Raw genomic sequence first — 21,038 nt, forward strand, 5'->3', positions numbered from 1 at the left:
ATCTGATAAGAAATTTGTATCCAGACTATTTATATAATTCTTACAACTCAAAAATAAAGACATGCAACCTAGTGACATTTCTCTAAAGAAGATATGCAAATACCAATAAACACATAAAAAGATGACCAATATCATTAGTCATTAGGAAATGCAAATCAAAACCACAAGATACTATTTCATATACACTAGGGTGGCTAAATGAAAAAAGACAGACAATAACAAGTGTTGACAAGGATGTTAAGACACTGAGAATGGAACTTCTGGGAACTGAGTACCTTCCCCAAGGCGGAAAGAAGTGGGGTTACCAACAGAGATAGGGAATATTCAGAGGTAGGAGATCCTTTATACTTGAGAAGAGAGGGACTCTGAAGGAAAAGTCCTCAGACAGCTGCTTCAGGTGCTGTCAAGCGGTCAATGAGGATCCAGACCAGTAAACAAGGGCATGAACCAACCAAGTCATCAATGTCCCCCAAGAGAGCCCCACTGGCTACACCACACCACCATGACTTGCAGAGTTGTGGGGTCACAGGAGAAGGAAGAAGAGCTCGAAGAAGTAGTGGGATTGAGTGCAGCTCTTTAGGAAGACCTGAATGTATTTCTGGGAACAAACAGCCTCCCCAGAGTGAGTGCAATGGGAAGAGGCCAAGAGCCAGGAGAATGGGGTAGGCTGGATAAGGAGTAGGGCTGGGGGTCTCTTCCCAACTACAACCCTTCCTCCTCTTTCTCTGGTAAGAGTTAATAACAGACATCTTTGCTCAGAATATTAGGAGGCTTTGTTTCTCAGGCTTAAGCCCTTTGATGTGATAATAATAACTATCTGATTTATTAGAGGTATAACTCATTGGATATAAGCATGAAATGGTTTTATGCTTCCTAGTAACTTCCCCTTGATAAGGTCCATGCTGCATCCTCCTTTCTCACTAAGGGCCAGGCCCCTTCCTCACACCATTTTGACCAGATTGCATAAGTTTCCATCATTCTCGGTTACTAAAATAGTTTAACATTGGCATTTAAGATTCAGTCTTTATCATTTAAAATGTCTTCATTTTTGAACTGGGGCTATCACTGCTTCAAGTGGAGGAGGGGATATGATCTGGTTCTGAAACTCCTCTTCTCCAGTAAGAGCTGACTCCCCTCCCCCACCAGAGCAGGAGGGAGGCAGAGTCTCTCCTGGTGATTGTCATGGGGATGTGCCCCTGGCCTCACGAAGCTCAGTCTGGTCCTGCTTGCTCTGCCGACGGCCTCACCTAAGGTGGTTACCTCCAGGTAGGCAGTGCAGGGGTTCTTCCTGGAGAACTGTTCAGTTTCACCTCCATCTCTGAGAATCATTCAGCCTCATCAGCAATACCTGTTCCCCACCCATTCTCCAGATGGGGCATCCCATTGACCTTGAAATGCCCCTGGCTCTTGTGCCTCCAATAACCTCTGTGCTCCTTCATAGCATGGAAACCACTGGGCTCCTCCTCCACAACCTATGACGGCCATGAACTTCATTTTGTAATCCAGGTTGGGCTTCCAAAGAAGCAGCGTTGCCAGATAAAATATAGGATGCCTGGGTAAATTTGAAAATTTCATAAAAACAATGAATCGTTTTTTAGCATAAGTATGCCCCATGCAATATTGGAGACATACTAAAAAATTATGCATTGTTTACCTGAAATTCAAATTTACCTGGGCATCCTACAGTTTTATTTGCTAAATCTGGCTATTGTACTAAGAAGCAAACTGAGATGGAGAAGGAAGTTTGCGGGGGTGGGTGGGGTTGTTCTCAGTATCGACATTGTGGGGGAGTGAAGCCAGCAGAACTGGGCAGAGAACAGAGAAAAAAGTTCAGCTGCGAGGCAGTCACAACAAAGACTTCAGCCAACCCTCCAGGGAGCTCTGGAGCTGGGATGATCCTTCAGAATTGCCCCACCGTAGGAGAGGTGGCTGGGGCTTTATTCTCCCAAACTGACCAGTCACTGGCTGTGGGCTGACCTTGGAAGGAGGCATGACTTTGGGCAAGGCTGGGCTCTTCTGCAGGAGAAAATCCATGCCTGGGAGGCTCAGCTGGGAGCTGGGATATGTAAATTTCACCTCCATCAAGTGGAAATCAGGTGCCTTTGGAACTGCACAAAGGGTTCCCCTAGATCAAACAGCAACTAGTGGCAGAATTCGAATCCTCATGAGGACAAAGGGCAAGAGTCAGAGTGAAAAGAAACGGCACTGCAGCAGACTGGACTATATTTGTGACAGAAACAATGATTTTGTTTCAGCACAACACCCTTATCAGTCGTATCATGGGAATAAACTGTGCACGAGGACTTTGCTTTACGCTAGTTAAAAACTGTAAGGCTAAAGCTTTGTATGGAGTTTGGGCTCCAGCAGAGTCCTCTCCCTCTAACAGGGGTGTGTGCCGAGCTCACGGTCCAATCCGGAAGCAAGGCTGGAGACCACAGTGGGCTGTGCCGGGTACTGCTTCTCTCTGGAAGTGTGGCCCCCACCCCTCTGCCAGCACCAGTCTGTCCCCATCCCCGCGCCTTCACCCTGTCCCCGTTCTGCTCCTTTCTCCTCCCTCCTCCTGTGTCAGCCCCACCGCCCACTCACTTCCTCAGTGCTGCTCACTGGCTCCCACGCCCTGGGCAGGACCTGTCCTCTGACACACTGGACATGATTTTGGCTTGGCTTTGGCTAAGGTCTCCGAGGGGGCGCCTCCTCCTCTGGCGTCCTGGAATGCCCTGCTTGGTTTCCTACACCCCTGCTGGGTCCGCCACTCACGCCCTCAGCCACACCCAAGTCTTGTCATCACTGAGCTGCTCCTCAAAGACACCCCACACTCCCTCCTCCCACTCGCTGGCCGCAAGCCCTGATTTTCCATTCTCTCCCTCCCTTCCTCCTCCCAGGCCTGTTCCCTCAGCCTGCGGCCCGGGTCCCTCCCTAGACCAGAGCTCATCACTTCAGCCACGGTCTCACCTCAGCCTCCACACCCCTCTTCCTTCCACCCACCCACCTGCCTCCTCCCCTCTCCCGGGCCTGCTGGGGGCTGCGGGAGGAAAGCCCGCCAGATCTCACGGCAGAGTCAGAGCCCCCACGGTTGGCTGCTCTCTCAAAGCCCCTGAGCAGACCTCTTCCTCCTGAGACCTTCCCCCTCACTCCTGCAAGAACCTATCCAATCCCTGCCGCCCGCCACACCTCCACGTCCCAGGCGACCTCGCCTGCTGCTTCAGAGAAAATGTGGAGGCCCTCAAAGGAGACACCTCAGCCTCCTGCCAGGCTCCCTCAAGCTCACCCACACCTCGGCCATCCTCGCCTCTTCCCTCTGGTCTTGGAGGAAGATAGGGCCCTCCCTGTGTGAGATTCCACCTTCCATCTGGACTCCAATCCTCTCTCCTCCACGCCTTTAGTCTCCTGCTAATGATTTCCTGTCTCACCAAATCACTTCCTTTCTGCTGGCCCTGTCTTTTCTGATGTACAAGCATATTCAAGACCCTCTATGGCTTTAAAAGAAATGATCAGTGGACCCTAAACTTCCAAGAAGTGCCACCAGGTCTCTGTCTTGTTGGCACTCACATTCCCGAAGAGAATAAGTGACACTTCAAGCGTCCACTTTCACGTCCTCCAACTACAATTCAAGTCTCAGAAACACACCTCCTGCTGCCACCACTTCCCAGCGATGTCTAAATCCTGGCCCATTTTCATCTCCATCTTACTGGTCTCGCTCCAGTTCTTGGTTCTGTGGACTGTTCTCCCTTGAGACTCTTTCTCAGGCTGCTCTTTCTCAGGCTCCTCCACGAGTGACTGACCCTCAGCATTGTCAAGGGTCAGCTCCATCTTCTTCCCTCCTCTTCCTGCTCGTGCTCATTCTCCCAGGGCTTAATCCTTTCCACGCAGGCCCATGAGTCCCAACGTGTCATCCAGCCAGCCCTCTCCTGGGAGCTCCAGCCCAGACACCCAGCTGCTTCCTAGACTCGCCGCCTGAGCATCCCAGGTGGAGGGCGGTTCCTCAAACCAGCACAGCTTTAACCCACAGATCTTCTCCAGGCAGGTCCCCTGGCTCAGTATGTGCAACACCTTCTACCAATGACTCATAACCAGAAACCTCAGGAGTATATTTGATTCCTCCCTCTTTCTCCTTCTGTATCCCATCTGGACAGAAAACTAATACACCAGATAGCTGGCCACCACGTGAGGGCAAACAAGATGACACTTTGAGCTTCTTAAGCAATATTTTTGTCCTATGACTTGCATCTGAACATTCATTGTAGTGTTCGTTCATTCCTTCATTCTTTCCCTCACTTGTTCATCCAGCCACAAACCAGAGCTGAATGTCTTCCACGGCTGGTACTGTGCTCAGCACGGGCTGGTGCTTTCACGGTCCTCCCTGCCAGGGGCAGAGAGACCTGGAAACAAGATAACTGCCTGTGTAGACAAGCTCAAGGATGCTCAACGGATGCAGACAAGGGAGACGCACCATGGATAATGCCCTTACAGACTCGGGGAGTAAGGGTGCTTCTCAAAGCAGAGTGGTAACTCTCCCGGCCGAGATGTCTTGTTCAACACTGAGGTCCAAGAGTCTACAAGAGTGTCTGGCATGTATGTGGTAGGTGCTCCTTAAATATCTGATGAGCCAGTGAGTAAAAAAAAAGTGTGTGTGTGTATGCGCATTATAATCCATAGAATTAAATAAGAATCCAGGAGTTCATACTGACATAAAGAAATAATTGGATAAAAAAATAAATAGGGGGAAAGGACAGCTCTTCCTTATGGTAGAATTCCAACTACTAAAGGTAGATGGAATGATGGAAATAGGAAATCATCATTCAGCGGAACCCCAAAGTAACAATTGTTTCAGGCAGGAATCAGCAATGAATGCTAAAATTTATGGGTGAAATTTGATGAGATACAGGATATTTACGTATTCTCCATGTATCTCCCACAAGGCACCTTAATTACAAATGACAAAATAATAATTTTACAGTTAAGAAACCCAGCAGACATCATTTTATCCAAGTGATCTAAGTTAGTACTACCAATAATGGGACATATTACCACTATGTACCTCCTGAGGATATGATGCCCTCAAAAGGTACATCTCTTCTGTGGCATTACTTTTAATTTTTAAATTTTTAACATCTTTATTGAGGTATAATTCACACATGCAAGTGAATTATTGGCTATTACGAATAACGCGTCTATGCATATTCACATACTTATTTTTATGTAGACATATGTTCTAATTAATCTTGAAGAGATTATGGATATAGATATAGATAACACACACATACACACACACCCCTAGGAGTGGAATCGCTGGATCATATGGTATTTATAACTTTATGTTTAATATTTTTCTAAAGCAGCTGCACCATTTCACATTCCATCAGCAATGTATGAGGGTTGTGATTTCTCCATACCCTTGTCAACACTTGTTACTGTCTTTTATATTTTATTTTAGCCATCCTAATGGGTGTGAAGTGACATTGACTAATGATGTTAAACACCTTTTTATGAGTTTATTAGCCATTTGTATTATTTTCTTTAGAGAAAGGTCTATTAAAATCCTCTCTCGGGACTTCTCTGGTGGCGTGGTGGTTAAGAATCCACTTGCCAATGCAGGGGACACGGGTTCGAGCCCTGTTCTGGGAAGATCCCACATGCCATGGAGCAACTAAGTCCTCAAGCCACAACTACTGAGACCACATGCCACAACTACTGAAACACACGCACCTAAAGCCCGTGCTACACAACAAGAGAAGCCACTGCAATGAGAAGCCTGCACACCGCAACAAAGAGTAGCCCCCGCTCGCCACAACTAGAGAAAGCCCACACACAGCAAAGAAGCCCCAAAATAAATAAATAAATAAATAAATAAATAAATAAATAAATAAATTTATTTTTAAAAATCCTCTGTCAATTATTTAATTGGCTTACTTGTCTTTTTATTTTTGAGTTGTAAGGGTTATTTTTATTTTCTGAATACAGGTTCCTTGTCAGATATACAATTTATAAATACTGTCTCCCATTCTGTGGGCTGTCTTTTTATTCTCTTGATTGTATCATTTGCAGCACAAAAATTTTGAGTATTGCTAAGTAAGTTATTTATTTATTATTGTCACTTGTGCTTTTGATGTCCTATCTAAGAAACCACTGCCTAATTCAAGGTCATGAAGATTTACTTCTGTATTTTCTTTTAAATGTTTTATAGTTTCAGTTGCTTTTACATTTAGGTCCATGATTTTCTTTACTGTACAAGGTAGGGGTCCAACTTCATTCTTTTCCCCATTTGAACTGTCTCAGCACCTTTGTTGAAAATTAATTGACTGTAAGTGTATGGGTTTATATCTGGACTAACTATTATATTCCATTGATCTTGATTACTCAGTCTTGATTACTTTATCTTTGTAGTGAGTTTTAAAGTTGGGAAGCATGAGTCCTAAAATGTTTTTCTTATTTTTCAAGGTTGTTTTGACTGTTCTGGGTAGCTTGAATTTTCATATGAATTTTAGGATTAGCTTGTCACTTTCAGCAAAGTAGCTAGCAAGTCCTAGAAGATAATATTGGGAAAAACCTACATAACCTTGAATATTTTAATGACTTTCTGGATACAACACCAAAGGCATGATCCATGAAATAAATAACTGATAAGCTAGACTTCATTAAAATTAAACACTTCTGATTTGCTAAAAACAAATGTCAAGAGAATGAGAAGACAAGCACAGACTGGGAGAAAATATTTGCAAAAGACACATCTAATAAAGGACTTTTATCCAAAATATCTGAAGAACTCTTAAAACTCAACAATAAAAGAGCAAATAACCCGATTGAAAAATGAGCCACAGACCTAAACAGACACCTCACCAAAGAAGATATACAGATGGCAAAAAAGCATAGGAAAAGATGCTTCACTTCCTATGTCATCAGGAAAATGCAAATTAAAACAATGAGATACTACTATGCATCTGTTAGAATGACCGTAATCCAGAACACTGACAACACCAAATGCTGGCAAGGAGGTGGAGCAACAGGAACTCTCATTCATTGCTGGTGTGAATGCAAAATGGTACAGCCACTTTGGAGGACAGTCGGTTTCTTACAAAACTATACATACTCCTACCATATGATCCAGCAATTGTACTCCTTGATATGTACCCACAGGAGTTGAAAACCTGTATCTACACAAAAACCTGCATAAGGATGTTTATAGCAACGTTATTAAGAATGGCCAAAACCTGGATGAACCAAAGTATCCTTCAGCAGATGAATGAATAAATAAGCTGTCATATATTCAGACAATGCAATATTATTCAGTGTTAAAAAGAAATGAGCTGTCAAGCCATAAAAAGACTCGGAGGGACCTTAAATGTGTATTACTAAGTGAAAGAAGCCAATCTGAAAAGGCTTCATACTATATGACATTATGGAAAAGGCAAAACTATGCAGACAGTAAAAAGATCAGTGGTTGCCAGGGGCTGGAGGAGTAGGGGTGGGAAGGCATGAATAGGTAGAGCACAGAGGATTTTTAGGGCAGTGGAAATACTCTGTATGATATTATAATGGTGGATACATGTCATTATACATTTGTCTGAACCCACAGAATGTACAACACCAAGGCTGCACTATAATGTAAACTGCAGACTGAGTGATTATGATGCGTCAATGTGGGGTCATCAGTTATAACAAAGGTACTGCTCTGGTGAGGAATGTTGACAATGTCAGAGGCTACATATGGGGGGTGGGAAGGGCAGAGAATATATAGAAAATTTCTGTACCTTCACCTCGATTTTGCTGTGAATCTAAAACTTCTCTAAAAAATAAAGTCTTAAAAAAAAAAAAATAAACCATGAGGGATTCAGTAGATATTGCATTGAAACTGTACATCAATTTAGAGAATATTACCATCTTAATAATGCCAAGCCTTCTAATCCATAAACATGTCCTTCCATTTATTTAAATATTCTTTAATTTTTTTCAACAATGTTCTATAGTTTTCAGTGTATATGTATTGTACCATCTCATTAAATGTATACCTAAGTATGCTATTGTAAGTGAAATTGTTTTCTTAACTTCATTTTCAGATTGTCCACCGCTGGTGTATAGAAATGCAGCTGGTTTTTGTATATTGAGTATTTTTATGATGAAAGAGTGTTGGATTTTGTCAAATGTTTTGTCTGTGTCTGTCGAAATGATTATGTGTTTTCTGTTCTTTATTCTATGGTTTATTACATAAATTGATTTTTATATGTTGAGCCAACCTTGCATTCTTAGAATAAATCCCACTTAGTCACAGTGTATAATTATATATGTTTCTGGATTTGGTTTACTAATACTTTGTTAGGATTTTTGCATCTTTATTCATAAGTAATATTAGTCTGTGTTGGTTTTTTGTTTTTTGTTTTTTCCAACTTGTGATATCTTTGGCTGGTTTTGGTACTGGAGTAATTCTGTGGCAGTCTTGCCAAAAATGCATAACTAACTTAATGATGAAGTAACATCAGACATACCTAAATTGAGAATGACTACATAAAACAACTTGCCAGTGCTCTTCAAAAGTGCAAAGGCCATGAAAGATAAAGGAAGCCAGAAAAAACTGGTCCACAGTAGAGTAAACTGACATAACAACTAAATGCAACGTATAATAGTAGATTGGAAACTGTAACCCAAAAATGACATCAGTGGGACAATTATTGAAATTTGAAGTAGGTCTGTAGATTAGATAATAACATGGAATTGACAGTAAATTGACATAACAACTAAATGCAACGTATAATAGTAGATTGGAAACTAACCCAAAAATGACATCAGTGGGATAATCACTGAAATCTGAAGTAGGTATGTAGATTAGATAATAACATGGAATCAGAGTTATTTTTCTGATTTTGATAATTGCAGAGTTTATGGAAGATGTTAACATTTGGGGACTTCTTTGTACCATTTTCCCAACTTTTTTATGTGTGAAATTATTACAAAATGAAGAGTTAAAAATTATCAAAAAAAAATTTTAAGCATATGTGTCTGTGGTGTCCTTGGTTCAATGAGAGAAAGAATGTGTTTGAGAACCAGGGAAGCATGAAAATCAAGGTCTGGAGTTTACTATTTCTGGAAACTACATGTGGCTGAGTGTTTCTGGAACACAACGTGTGGGGAAGGGGATGGGACCAATAGCAGTGAGGACATCCTGAAGGCTGTGGGGAGTTGTGGGAGGACTGGGCACTGGGAGACGGGGGGAGACTAGGGAGAGAAAGTGATACAAATGGAAAGAGTTACAAAGATTTGCTGTGAACTTGCAAAGATAAATTTTGCCCAGGGATGTTATAGTCTCCTTAGTTTTTTTGTAGATTTTAAAAAAATCTAATATTGGAAAGGAAAATTAAAAGGCCATGTTTTGTATCTACAACAATAGCAATGCTCAGCCCCCAATTCAACCTCAGAGAATTGAGGGGTTTGCTCTAGGGGAAAGAGTTAAAATGAAATGTGTATATATGTCAATAAATAGATAACTAATGAGAACCTACTGTTTAGCACAGGGAACTCTACTCAATGATCTGTGGTGACCTAAATGGGAAGGAGATCTAAAAAGAGTGGATATATGTATACGTATAACTGATTCACTTCACTGTACAGCAGAAACTAACACAACATTGTAAAGAAGCTATACTCCAATAAAAATTAATATAAAATTTAAAAGTGAAAAAATAAAATAAGACAAAAAGACCAAAAAAAATGAAATGTGGGCTTTAAATGCATTACCACAGGGAGGGCTAAGATGGAGAGTTTCTTCACCATGCTAATGAGATCGAACTAAAGGGTCTGAAGATCCAGTTTTTAGGAGCTGAAAGTCCTTTTATTGAGGATGGAGGAGTCTCACGCTGGCCTCCAGGAGAGACTTGAGAAAATTTCTGTCAAAGAAGAACTGAAGTAAACTGAGTCTGGGCTGCGGCAACTTCGAGGAAAACAATTTGACTAGAGAACTAAGGAGCCAAAGGGAATCAGAGCCTGTAATGGGAAGGACTGGGCAGGGAGAAAGAGAAGGAGCAAGGGGGTGTCTCCCACACAGCCAGGTCCCTGGAGTTTCAGAGACCCTGGAGAAAAGGTTGAAACAAGCTTACATGCATTTTGCTGTATTTTAAAATATTTACATCCAATAATTTTTTTTCCCCCACTGGTATCGTTTCAACCATATCTATTGGGTTGAACCATATGAAATTGACAAGTCAGCTGCAGCAAGTTGTCGGGGCAATTGGATGTTAATATAAGACTAGAAATGGTCCAGGTAGGACACAGAGGGATGCAGGCAAGAGACGGTGAGAGCCTGAACTGAGGCTGAATCTGCTTGGTGGGTGGAATCCCCGGAACCTGGCTCTTGATTGCCTGTTGAAAGCTGGGTAAATGGGAGTCAAAGGAAGAGGAGGTTCCAGAGCGAAAGACCAGTGTTACCAAATACTTCTGCCAGGAGACATGGAGACTGAAAGATGTCCAACAGATCTGTCAGTGAGGAGCTCTTGGAGACTGTTTTAGTTTCCTGTAGCTGCTGTAACAAATTGCCACGAACTTGGTGCCTTAAAACAATACACATTTATTTTCTTAAAGTTCTGGAGGCCAGAGGTCTGAAATGAGTCTCACTGGGGTCAAGTCAGGGTATCAGCAGGCTGCGTCCTCTGGAGGCTCTAAGGGGAAAATCTCTGGGGCTGGGGGTGGGGAACTGCTTCCTCCAGTTTCTAGAGGCTGCTGATGTTCCTTGGCTGCTGGTGAAATTGATCACTCCCATCTCGGCTTCCACCTTCACACTGCTTTTTCTTCTTCTGTGTCAAATTTTCCTCTGCCTTGCTCTTACGAGGATACATGCGATGACATCTAGGGTCCACCTAGATAATCCAGGATAAGCTCCCCATCCCAAGATCCTTAACTTAATCACATCTGCACAGTCCCTTTTGCCATGTGAGGTGACATCCACGGGTTCCAGGGATTAGGATGTGGATATCTTTGGGGGCTAACACTCAGCCTACTGCAGAGACCTTGGCAGGAATATTTTCCCCGCAGGAGCTGGGGGTGTGGCAGCAGAATGCAGAGGGCTAACATGTGGCTGGGGCTCAGTCTGGATGGCTCATCTGAGACCTTGAGGGAGACACCACACCCTGAGGATGGACTGAGGATCAGGAGTCTGCATGGGAGGGGGAGAATTAGCAGTCACAAAAGGCAGAAGGGAGCAGGAAAGAGTGTGTGGTGAAGCTCAGAGTGCAAGGAGATTCTAGAAGGAAGAGTCAACATCATCAGGCACCACAGAGAGGACAAGAGATGGACTGAAAAGAACCCACTGCCCTTGGTGGTCAGTGGTCATGGATAAACTGCCAGGGCAGGGGGAATAGCAGGGTGCAGGGCAGGGAAGTTCATTTACAGAGGTCCGTGTGGGAACATGGGGTGAGGATGTGGACACAGGGACAGAGATTATTTTTGAGGAACTTGGCTAACGTGAACATAGGAGCAAAAAGCACAGTCAGGATGAGGATGAAGGGCCCTAGGCTGTTAGGGATGGAGACAACCCCAAAGCCTGTGAGAAGGCAGCCCAGCCTTCAGCCTTCCAAGCTGCCAAAGACACTGATGGACAAGAAGTTATGGTCCTGAAAACTTCTACCCTTACTGCTAAGACATTCTACTGTCTTCCATGTTTAGATTCAAAAGGTCTGTAACGAGAGCACAAAATGACCATGAAAATTCTGAGGATTTTCAGGTCTTTGTGTGGTACCCTCTGCGCAGCCCCAGATAATTAGGAAATGGAACATTTGCAAGTGTGGCCCCCAAAGACGGGATGAGGTTTCACCTCAAAAGGATGAAAACTCCCTTTCCTCCGGGCAAAGAAGTTAGTAAGTCAGGGAAGAGCTCTTTCGAGAATAAAAGCTCTCAGTGTGCCCCTATATGGGTAAAACACCTTTCTTTCTCCTTCCAAACGCCCTTCCCTTCTTTGAATTGGGGAGGGCACGGCAGACATTTGAAAGATAATAGGATATTCAACTTCTCTCGTTAATCAGGAGAAATCACAATAATCTGACCTTGCCTTTCTGGGCTTAGTTTTCATTGTGCCTTTTAAAAACTGAAACAATTCTCGTTTTTCAGTCTTACATTCCTTTCTCTTTCTTCTTCCCTGGGTTTGTTCCTCTCTCCTGTCCTGGGAGAGCTTGTTCTTGGGTTGTGATGGTTTGCGTTGTACTTCCACCTCCTTCTGCTCCTTTGTTCTCTGCTCTCTTTATTCCAGCCCCTCCCACCCCGCCCCCACTCACTTTCCTCTCTTACCCCTTTGATAGCGAGGAGTTGCTCCCTAAATATCTGAGACAGTCTTCTGAGCAAGAGTCCAAGACACTTCTGGGGAGACCCCTGGAGTCCCTGCCTTCATTGGGAAGGAAGCCCCAGGCCAGGCTTGCCCCTAGCACGGACAGGGCGACAAACTCATCAGCCAGAGGCAGCAGGATGCCAGAAACACATTTGGCTCTGTCTTTGTGAAAGAAAATGATACTTCTGCAGGCAGGTGGTACTATTTTGGGGAACATTTTTATGTGCAATTTAGAGTGCACATTCTACGCACAGCTCAGACAGAAATAATCAGTTTAATGTGTGTCTGCACCATCATATGGTCAAGCTTTAGGTGAGAGCAGATTTACACACCAAAATCAAAAGGAAATAGCGGGAGCCGTCTTCTGCTACATTCCTTGACGATAAATGGTCACGCGATGGAGGGCTGCCAACCCAACTCTCCGCTCCTTTTATTCCTTCCCAGAAAGTGCTTGAGTTTGAAAGAAAATTAGTTTCCAAGGTGCTTGAGTGCATCTGTTAAATACAGATTTTTATTAACAGGGGGCACATGTAAACAAAGTCTACATAAACAGAAAGACGCCTGGCAGCAAAGGAGAAGTATGCTCAGTGTCAGGGGGTTTTTCTTAAAATGAAGTGTAAGGAAGTTTACAGGAATTCTTGAGCCAACGTTTCAGTTCAAGAAGACATCCTGCTTCTCTGATGTGTGCTACAGAAGATGGTCAAACCAAAGAGCTTAATCTCCACGGCACTGGGCATTTGTCATTGTGTGTTTTCATTAAAGAAAAAGGAGTTTTTCTCTGATGGGCTAGGATGTCAGAGGAGCCACAGTAAAAAAACAAACAAAAGGACAAACAAACAAAAAAACATACTAAGGTTCACAGCATATTTTTCAGAAAGTTCAACTTTCAAATGGAAGAACTGTATTGAGGATTATTTTTTAAGTAAAAACTCCACTGGAAGCGTCCACGTGTGAACACCTCAAAAAGCAGAAGTGTTTTAAGTCAAGCCACGATGCAGATCTACATCCAGGGTAATATTCAAAATATGTATGTGTCACCCTTTGGATCCCCGAAGCAATGAATCAGTGCGGACTCTGCAAAAAAAACAGCTGTATTGAGTCTGCGAGTCACCTCGGCCACAGCCTTCAGGAGAGAAGAAACTTTGAGATTAAAGGGCAACATTTTCCCTCTGAAATGGAATAATTGTGATATGGGATTTGCTTTTTTTTTTCCCTTCAAGTTTTGAAGAAAAACAATGTTCTTCCTGCTGTGATGAATTTATTCTGAGGTTTGAAAGGAAACCCGTGTCCCAAGAGAAGGAGGGCCCTGAGTCAGGAGGGTGAAGGCTGGCCTTTCAGCACATGTGTTCCCGTTTATCCAGGGGCGGCGCTCGGGTGTGAAGGGGGAAATACCCAGGGTGAAAAGATTCAAGGGGATCAAATTATTTTTCCATTTGTCTCAGAAAGAAAGAAAGAGAGGAAATAAAAGGGAGAAGGAAAATCATTTCATTATGTGGTGATCCAGTGTAACCTGGGGTAGCAGGCAAGTGGCAACTTTATTTTTCAGAGAAGCTCCCTCTCGGGTGTCCCAAGCCTCCCAGGGTGTGGGCTGGGACTGTGGAATTCGAACGCAGCAGGAGCACGAGAACAGGAGTTGCACGGGTATCTGTCTACACTTGTCATCTCTCATGTGATCTCTGGGCTACGAGCCTTCCTCGCCCCACCTGGTTGGACGGGTTCGAGGGGAAGCAAGAAAGAGAAAACTGTTCAATTGAACATTTACTACATGCTAGGCATTTTACGCGCATGGTCTCCCTCACCATAAGTCTGCAAAACAGAGATTATTGTCCCAATTTTAGAGGTACGCAAAAAGTTCCAAATATTTTTGTGGGCCTTGCTCAAAGTGCCACAGCTGGTGGTGGAGCGGGCCTGTCTGCTACCAGACTCAAGCTCTTTTTGGTTTTGCTGCACTGCCTTCCCGCCAGGTGGCCTTCATACGTGAGGTGGAGGCTGGAAGGACCATTTAGCATCACAAGATAAAGGCCACAACGATTTCCCTCCACAGTTCACACTCTATTAAACAAGGGAAAGCAATAGACTGAGTGAATGTACTCAAAGGGCAGGAGTAAAAACAATACATTAGGACTCATTTGGGGAATAGGAAGTTGGCCTTCCAGTTACTGTGGGGTAAGGCAGAACAGGACCAGTCCTAGGCGCTCCCTAATTCACTGGATAAAAGACAGGAGGACAGCGATTCAGCGCCTGCGGGTGATTAGCTCAGGGAGGCCCCACTGGTTGGCTTGGCGGCACTATAACACTTAACGCTGGCTGATGATCAGTTGCTTTGCCAACATTTGAACACACCTGTGGAGCGGAAAGCCCCAGGCCCTGAAGCTTTTCAACCTGCCTGTCTGGCCCCGTCCCCTTATCATGGGTGCAGTACCCTCATACAAGGAACTCAGCCCCATGCCCTCCAAAACCCCTTCCTCAGGCCTCCTGCCAAGCCAGGGGCACTCATGAGAGTCCTGTCGGCCCCATGACATTCCAGAATTCCTCAGGTGGGTCACAGACTGGGCTTCACCTTGACCTTGAGCACGGGCTCCCCATGGCTGTGGGAAGAGGGGGTGACAGAGCTCTCTTGAAGCCTAGGCCTCGGCAGTGTCTCGAAACATGGGTTTCCCACTTGCCTCTGAAGTTTAAATGTGGACCTGTTTTCTCCTAATAATAAGCAGGGCCAGGAAGGAGAAAGACAAAAGAGGGAGAGGCGGGAGGGCAGGCAGCAGTCGTGTCAAAACAGAAAACCACCCAAACGCTGCTCGGAAGGGATGCTGACGGGGCTCCGTGGTTGCCGGTGGGAGTAAGGGGAGCCTGGAGGCCTGGTCATGGGAGCAGACGTGCCCTGCAGGCCAGCTCCAGCCCCTGCCCGCTCTGGTCACCAAGGAGTGGACGGGGTGGATTTTGAAAAGAAATCAAGAGAGTCCCAAAATGTAATCACCGAGGGACAGAGGAAATGAGACCCTCGGTGCGGGCGCTCAGGGCCTCTGGAGGAAGGAGACCTCTGCTGACCGGCCCGCTGTGGTCAGGAGGTGTCCCAGACCTGCAACAAATGGCCACAAGCTATGGCCTTGTTTGGTCTAGAACCTTCTCCTCAAAATAGCAGAAATAAATGTTTGGAAAGAAAGGTGAAATGAGTGACAGCTCATGACCTGGCTTCGCACGTGTCACAGCCAGCTGGCCCAGCAGCACCAGGGGCCCCCGCGGTCGGGTCAGGGGTGATCCCTGCAGTCTTAGCCAGAGAAACAGACACAACAGCCCACCTCTGTTCAGAAACAGAATCTCCCCAAAGGATAACGGTGTGTGCCTGAGGACACCCAGGCCCAGGGAGGTGGAGCTGCTCCCAGCTGCAGGAAGAGCAGGGGCTCCAGAATCCAGGCCCCCCAGCATCAGGGTGAAAGCCTTTCCTCAGAGCCCAAGGCTTCCTGGAGACTAGAGCTGGAAGGGGCTCTGGAGTCCAACTCTCTCTGTTTATTCATTAAAAACATGGCAGCTCAGAGGAAGAGGCCGCCTTGAGTTCAAGACCTCCTGAATATTAGCCAGCGGTTCCCCATTCATGAAGATGGAAACAGAATCCCTGCCTTGGGAAACTGATGTACCAATTAAATGGGACAACATATGTAACCACTTGAATAGTCCATCACCTTGCAATCATTATTTGTCATTATGCAGATAAAAGCCAACTAGGGAGACCCATAAAGGTCACAGCCTTGCCCAGAGTCAGTCAGCGGAAGCCCTGCAAAGGTCAGAGGTAGGCAGCTCCCAAGACGGCCCCTATGATCCCCCTGCCTGGGATTCACACCCTGAGTAATCCCCTCACAGACTGTTATCCATAGATACAAAGAAGTGACTTTATATCACTTCCAAGATGAGGTTATAAGCCTCTGTGGCTCAGAATAGAATGAGGGTTGCCAGGGGCTGGGGGTGGGGGAAAGGGGAGGTGTTTATCAAAGGGTACAAAGTTTCAGTCTGGCGAGATGAACGAATTCTGGAGAGCTACGTACAGCACGGCGACTACAGTTGACAATACTATATTATACACTTGAAATTTGCTACGAGGGTAGATCTTAAGTGTTCTCGCCACACACATACAAAAGATGACTATGTGAGGTGGTGTCCATTAACTTGATTGTGGTGATCATTTCACAGTGTATATGTGTATCAAAACATCAGGTTGTATACCTTAGATATGTATAATTTTAATTCGTCAATTATACCACCCAAAAGCTAAAAACCCAAAACACTGTGGCTGCCATCTTAGGCTCTGTCTTGGGCGGCCAGACCCTTGTAGACCAAATATGCCAAATTTTCAATCCCCACACACATTTCCAGGAGCTGAGAACACTTTGAACTGGGACTGTATTTGTTTCCTGGGGCTGCCATAACAAAGTACCCCGCACTGCATGGCGTAAACAATGAAAATGTATTGTCTCACAGTTCTGGAGGCCAGGAGTCTGAGATCAAAGCAACAACAGCAGGGTTGGTTCCTTCTGAGAGCTGTGAGGGAGAATCTGTGCATGCCTCTCTCCCAGCTTCTGGTGGTCGGCCTGCAATCGTTGCCATTCCTTGGCTTATAGAAACATCACCCAGATCTCTGCCTGCATCTTCACATAGCGTTCTACCTGTGTGTGTCTATGTCCGAACTTCCCCTTTTTATAAGAACACCAGTCATGTTGGACTAGGACCCACCCCAATGACCTCATCTTAACTTGATTACCTCTGTAAAGACCCTATTTCCGGTTGGGAGCAGTGGCGGAGGCCCAGGCTGGCTCCCTGCGCTACCACGGCGCTTGGGAAGAGTCACCGGGACCCGTTCGCAACCTCCATGGGCCAGCACATAGAAAAGGCTACATTTGCTGGAGTTCAGACTGAACACTGGGGCCAGTTTATGCACATCTGTGACATAATTAACACTGCCCACGATGGGCCAAAAGATGCAGTAAAAGCTTTGAAGAAAAGGATTTCCAAAAACTACAATCATAAAGAAATCCAACTTACCTTGTCACTTATTGACATATGCATACAGAACTGTGGTCCAAGTTTCCAGTCTCTGATTGTGAAGAAGGAATTTGTTAAAGATAGTCTAGTTAGGCTGCTGAATCCCAGATATACCTTGCCAACAGACATTCAGAATAGAATTTTGAATTCCATTAAGATGTGGTGGCAGGGTTTCCCAGGAGGTATGGAGGTAAGTGAAGTGAAAGAAGTGTAAGAAAGATGGATCTCCTTAAGAAAGATGTTCAGTTTCCTCCATCAGATGCTGAAACAGCCAGACAAGAGACTGCTCAGATCTCACCGAATCCACCACCATCTGTTCCTACTGCACCAGCTCTTTCTTCTGTAGTTCCCAAGAACTCCAGTATTACATTGGTTCCAGAACAGACTGGAAAACTGCACAGTGAATTGGATATGGTGTAAATGAATGTGAGAGTGATGTCTGCCATACTGATGGAGAATATTGCTGGGTCTGAGAACTGTGAAGACAAAGAGCTTCTGCAGAAACTTTATCAGACGGGTCGGGAGATGCAAGAGAGGAGCATGGACCTGCTCGTGGTGGTGGAGAAGGAAGATGTCACTGTTGAGCTAGTTCAAGTGAATGAGGATTTTAGTAACACCACCCTTGGATATGAGAGGTTTACTCGAAACCAACAAAGGATTTTGGAGCAAAATAAGAACCAGGGGGAAGATGCCAATACTAGCAGTGAACCTTCTGCCCCATCCTCTGATCTCCTTGACCTGAGTCCCAGCCCTCCAACACACAGGGCCACTCTGGGAGAATACAACACCCTGAATGCTCAGCTTTCAGACTTAAATTTCAGCTCTCCAAGTCCTGTTGTAACAAACAACTTGAAACCCAGTCTTCATCCACAGGTGGATTTGCTAGCCTCGGAAAATACAGAAACACCCCTGTTTGCCCAAAGGACCAACCAAAACCTTGCCTCAAGTCATACATACGAGAGTTTTCTGGAATATTCAAATTCAGTATTACTACAGCCGGTTAGTCTACAGATCATTCCAGCGACACCATCAAAGCAGAGACTACCATCCTTGCCCAGCAATCAACCAGCGATGACAAAGAATGATTTCCAGCCACCCAATTACTACGAGGTAATGGAGTTTGATCCATTAGCTCCTGCTGTCACCACAGAAGCTATTTATGAAGACACTGATGTATATCACCACAAAGGAGCTCAAAGTCACAATGACTGTTGAGGTGGAAGCAGATGACCAGCTCACTAGTGGCATTATGGGTGCCAATTCTCTAAAAGGTAGACCCTATCCAGCTTTGAGACTCAGAAGTTAAGACATTCCAAAACATCAAAACCATGGTGGAACATTTTTCCTCTGCAGTAATGAAGTTTAAACAGAGGAGTAACTGTTCCAGAGTAACGTTTATGGTTCCTGACAGCAGCTCAAGCTTTATCTCAAAAGAACTTGGTTGTAACATATATTCACTTAAAACTTCAGCAGAAGAAAAATTCATGGTACTGAGGCCAACCAGGTTAAGTGTAGCACCTTATGTTTCACAGACCTTCCTACATTTAGAAATCATCACAAGAGCTGGGATAAGAGTAGATGAAGACTGTTTCATTACAAAATGATTGTTAATAGATGAAAGCATGAAATGTGAAAAACTATTATTCAGGAAGAATACTGAGTGTCTTCATTTAATTAAAGTTGAAAGTAGAAGTCAATTTGCACTTCTTTATAAATAATACTCTTGTTTAGAATTATGAATTGTAAAAGCCTTGATGATTGTAGTTTAATTATATTTCAGGTACCCTCAAGAGGTCAATGGATTCTACATTGCCTTTAAATATAATTCTTTATAATACTAAATGCTTTTTTTTTTTTCTTTTTGGAAGAAAGACTTCTGGAAAACATTCAGAATAAATTGTACTTTGGTTTGTCATAAATTACAATGACAAATAAATTACCATTAAAACAAAAACAAAAAAAGACCCTATTTCCAAATAAAGTCACTTGCTGAGGTACGGGGGTTAGGACTCCAACATATTTGGGGGGGGGGGGGCATAATTTAATCCTTAACAGGGATGTTGCAGATTACTGGGATAAGTTGAAGGAAGTCTTTTAGAATCTGCCAGAAGTGATTACAGTGTCCAGATGGCTTTTACAACGTGCCCTGGGCAGTTAAGGAGGCAGAAACTAAGCAATTCCCCTGGTGTTAAAGTGAGAAGCCACATGATTCTTTCCAAGTTGGTACTGGCAAGAAAACCACCCCCCTTTAATGGGTGCTGTGGGTGTGGTTTTCTTCAGCACCCAGTTAGTTTGCTGGGGATGTCCTAACAAAGTATCACAGACTGCGGGACTTAAACAACAGAAACTTATTTCTCACAGTTCTGGAGGCTGGCAGTCCAAGATCAAGGTGCCAGCAGGGCTGGTTTCTCCTCCTCTCTCAGCTTGCAGATGGCTCTCCTCGCTCCGTGTCCTCACGTGGTCTTTCGGCTGTGAGCACACACCCCTGGCTCTATTCTTATAAGGACGCCGTCCGATCAGGTTAGGACCCACCCTAACAGCCTCGTTTTAACTCAATCACTTTTAAAGACCTTATCTCCAAATACGGTTACATCCTCAGATACTGGGGGTTGGTTCTGCCCCGGGGACACTAGGGGGAGACTCCCTCCTGGATGGACGTGTCTTTAATCCAGACCATCCCAGAATGTCTCCTGACCTTTTATAGTCCCGTGCCAGCACCCCGCCTTTCGGTGTGTGGGGTTCCCTGCCTGGCAGGTTCCTGCATCCGTTGCCAGGTCTGGAGGGACGGCTCTGAGAAGGCTGTTCTTTCTCTGCTATCAGGGTGGAGCAGCCTCGGGCCCCTCGGGCCAAGCAAAGAGTACTTCTGTTTTGACTCTTCGTTTTCTCACATTTTCCCTTTAAACACAGCCTGTCTTATATCTCCCTTTCTTATTTTTGTTTCTAACCCCCTCTGTTCCTCTTCAATGTAATTTTAAAGTGAAAACACATGGTCGCAAACCGGCGTCTCCCCATTTACTCAGCTGCACCTACTTATTCAATTTAAACTGGAAGGCTAGTTTACAAACTTTCAAAAATAAGTCCTGGGCCAACGTGGAGAACTGTATAAACACAGGTCTAATTTCATTTCTACTTGTTTCTTCTTCTTTTTTTTGTCTCTCTCTTGCAAATGACCTTCCTAGTATAAAAGCCAAAACACATGCACGCACACACACATACACACTTTTTCTTTCTGGAAGTTTCTCCTTGATTTCTAATTCTGTAACAAAATAAACAGGTCTTGAACAGAAATTGAGAGTTTTTAAGAGACAGTTTCCAGCAAACTGTCAATTAACATTAGTGACATCATTCAACACAATATCCAGTTTAAAGGGCTTCAGGACAGAGTGTTTGATTGTTAGAAAAATGACTAACTGAGTAAGTGAATTCTGCTTTTTCTCCATGAAAGACACATAAATACTAGTTTATCTAACTGTTAATCCTAATCCTTTTTCACTTTTGGAAGGAGAAGGAGGACAGCTTTGGAAAATAGGGCAAAGGACATAACTTTTGGCAGTAGAGCTGTTCATATTTTGGTACAAGGGAACCAAAATGAGAAAATTAACCCTGAAAAACTCTGGAAATCGACTCAAGTTGCTTTTTCCTAAAATGACCCATACTGTAGCCATATAAGTTCCTTATTTGACCCTACCCAGTCACATTATTTTGA

The 21,038-nt window shown here is 44.3% G+C and overlaps 1 protein-coding gene across 1 annotated transcript; it reads left to right on the top strand.

The window, feature by feature from the left end:
* Positions 1-4,451: 4,451 nt before the first annotated feature.
* Positions 4,452-18,547, top strand: LOC133076391 (TOM1-like protein 1). Its single transcript, XM_061170928.1, is given in 3 exon segments — positions 4,452-4,572; positions 17,062-17,543; positions 17,546-18,547. Coding segments are annotated over 3 exon segments (1,605 nt in total).
* The last annotated feature ends 2,491 nt before the right edge of the window (positions 18,548-21,038 follow it).

The sequence above is a fragment of the Eubalaena glacialis genome, chromosome 16, assembly GCF_028564815.1.
Source record: "Eubalaena glacialis isolate mEubGla1 chromosome 16, mEubGla1.1.hap2.+ XY, whole genome shotgun sequence".
In the NCBI taxonomy this organism is placed as follows: Eukaryota; Metazoa; Chordata; class Mammalia; order Artiodactyla; family Balaenidae; genus Eubalaena; species Eubalaena glacialis.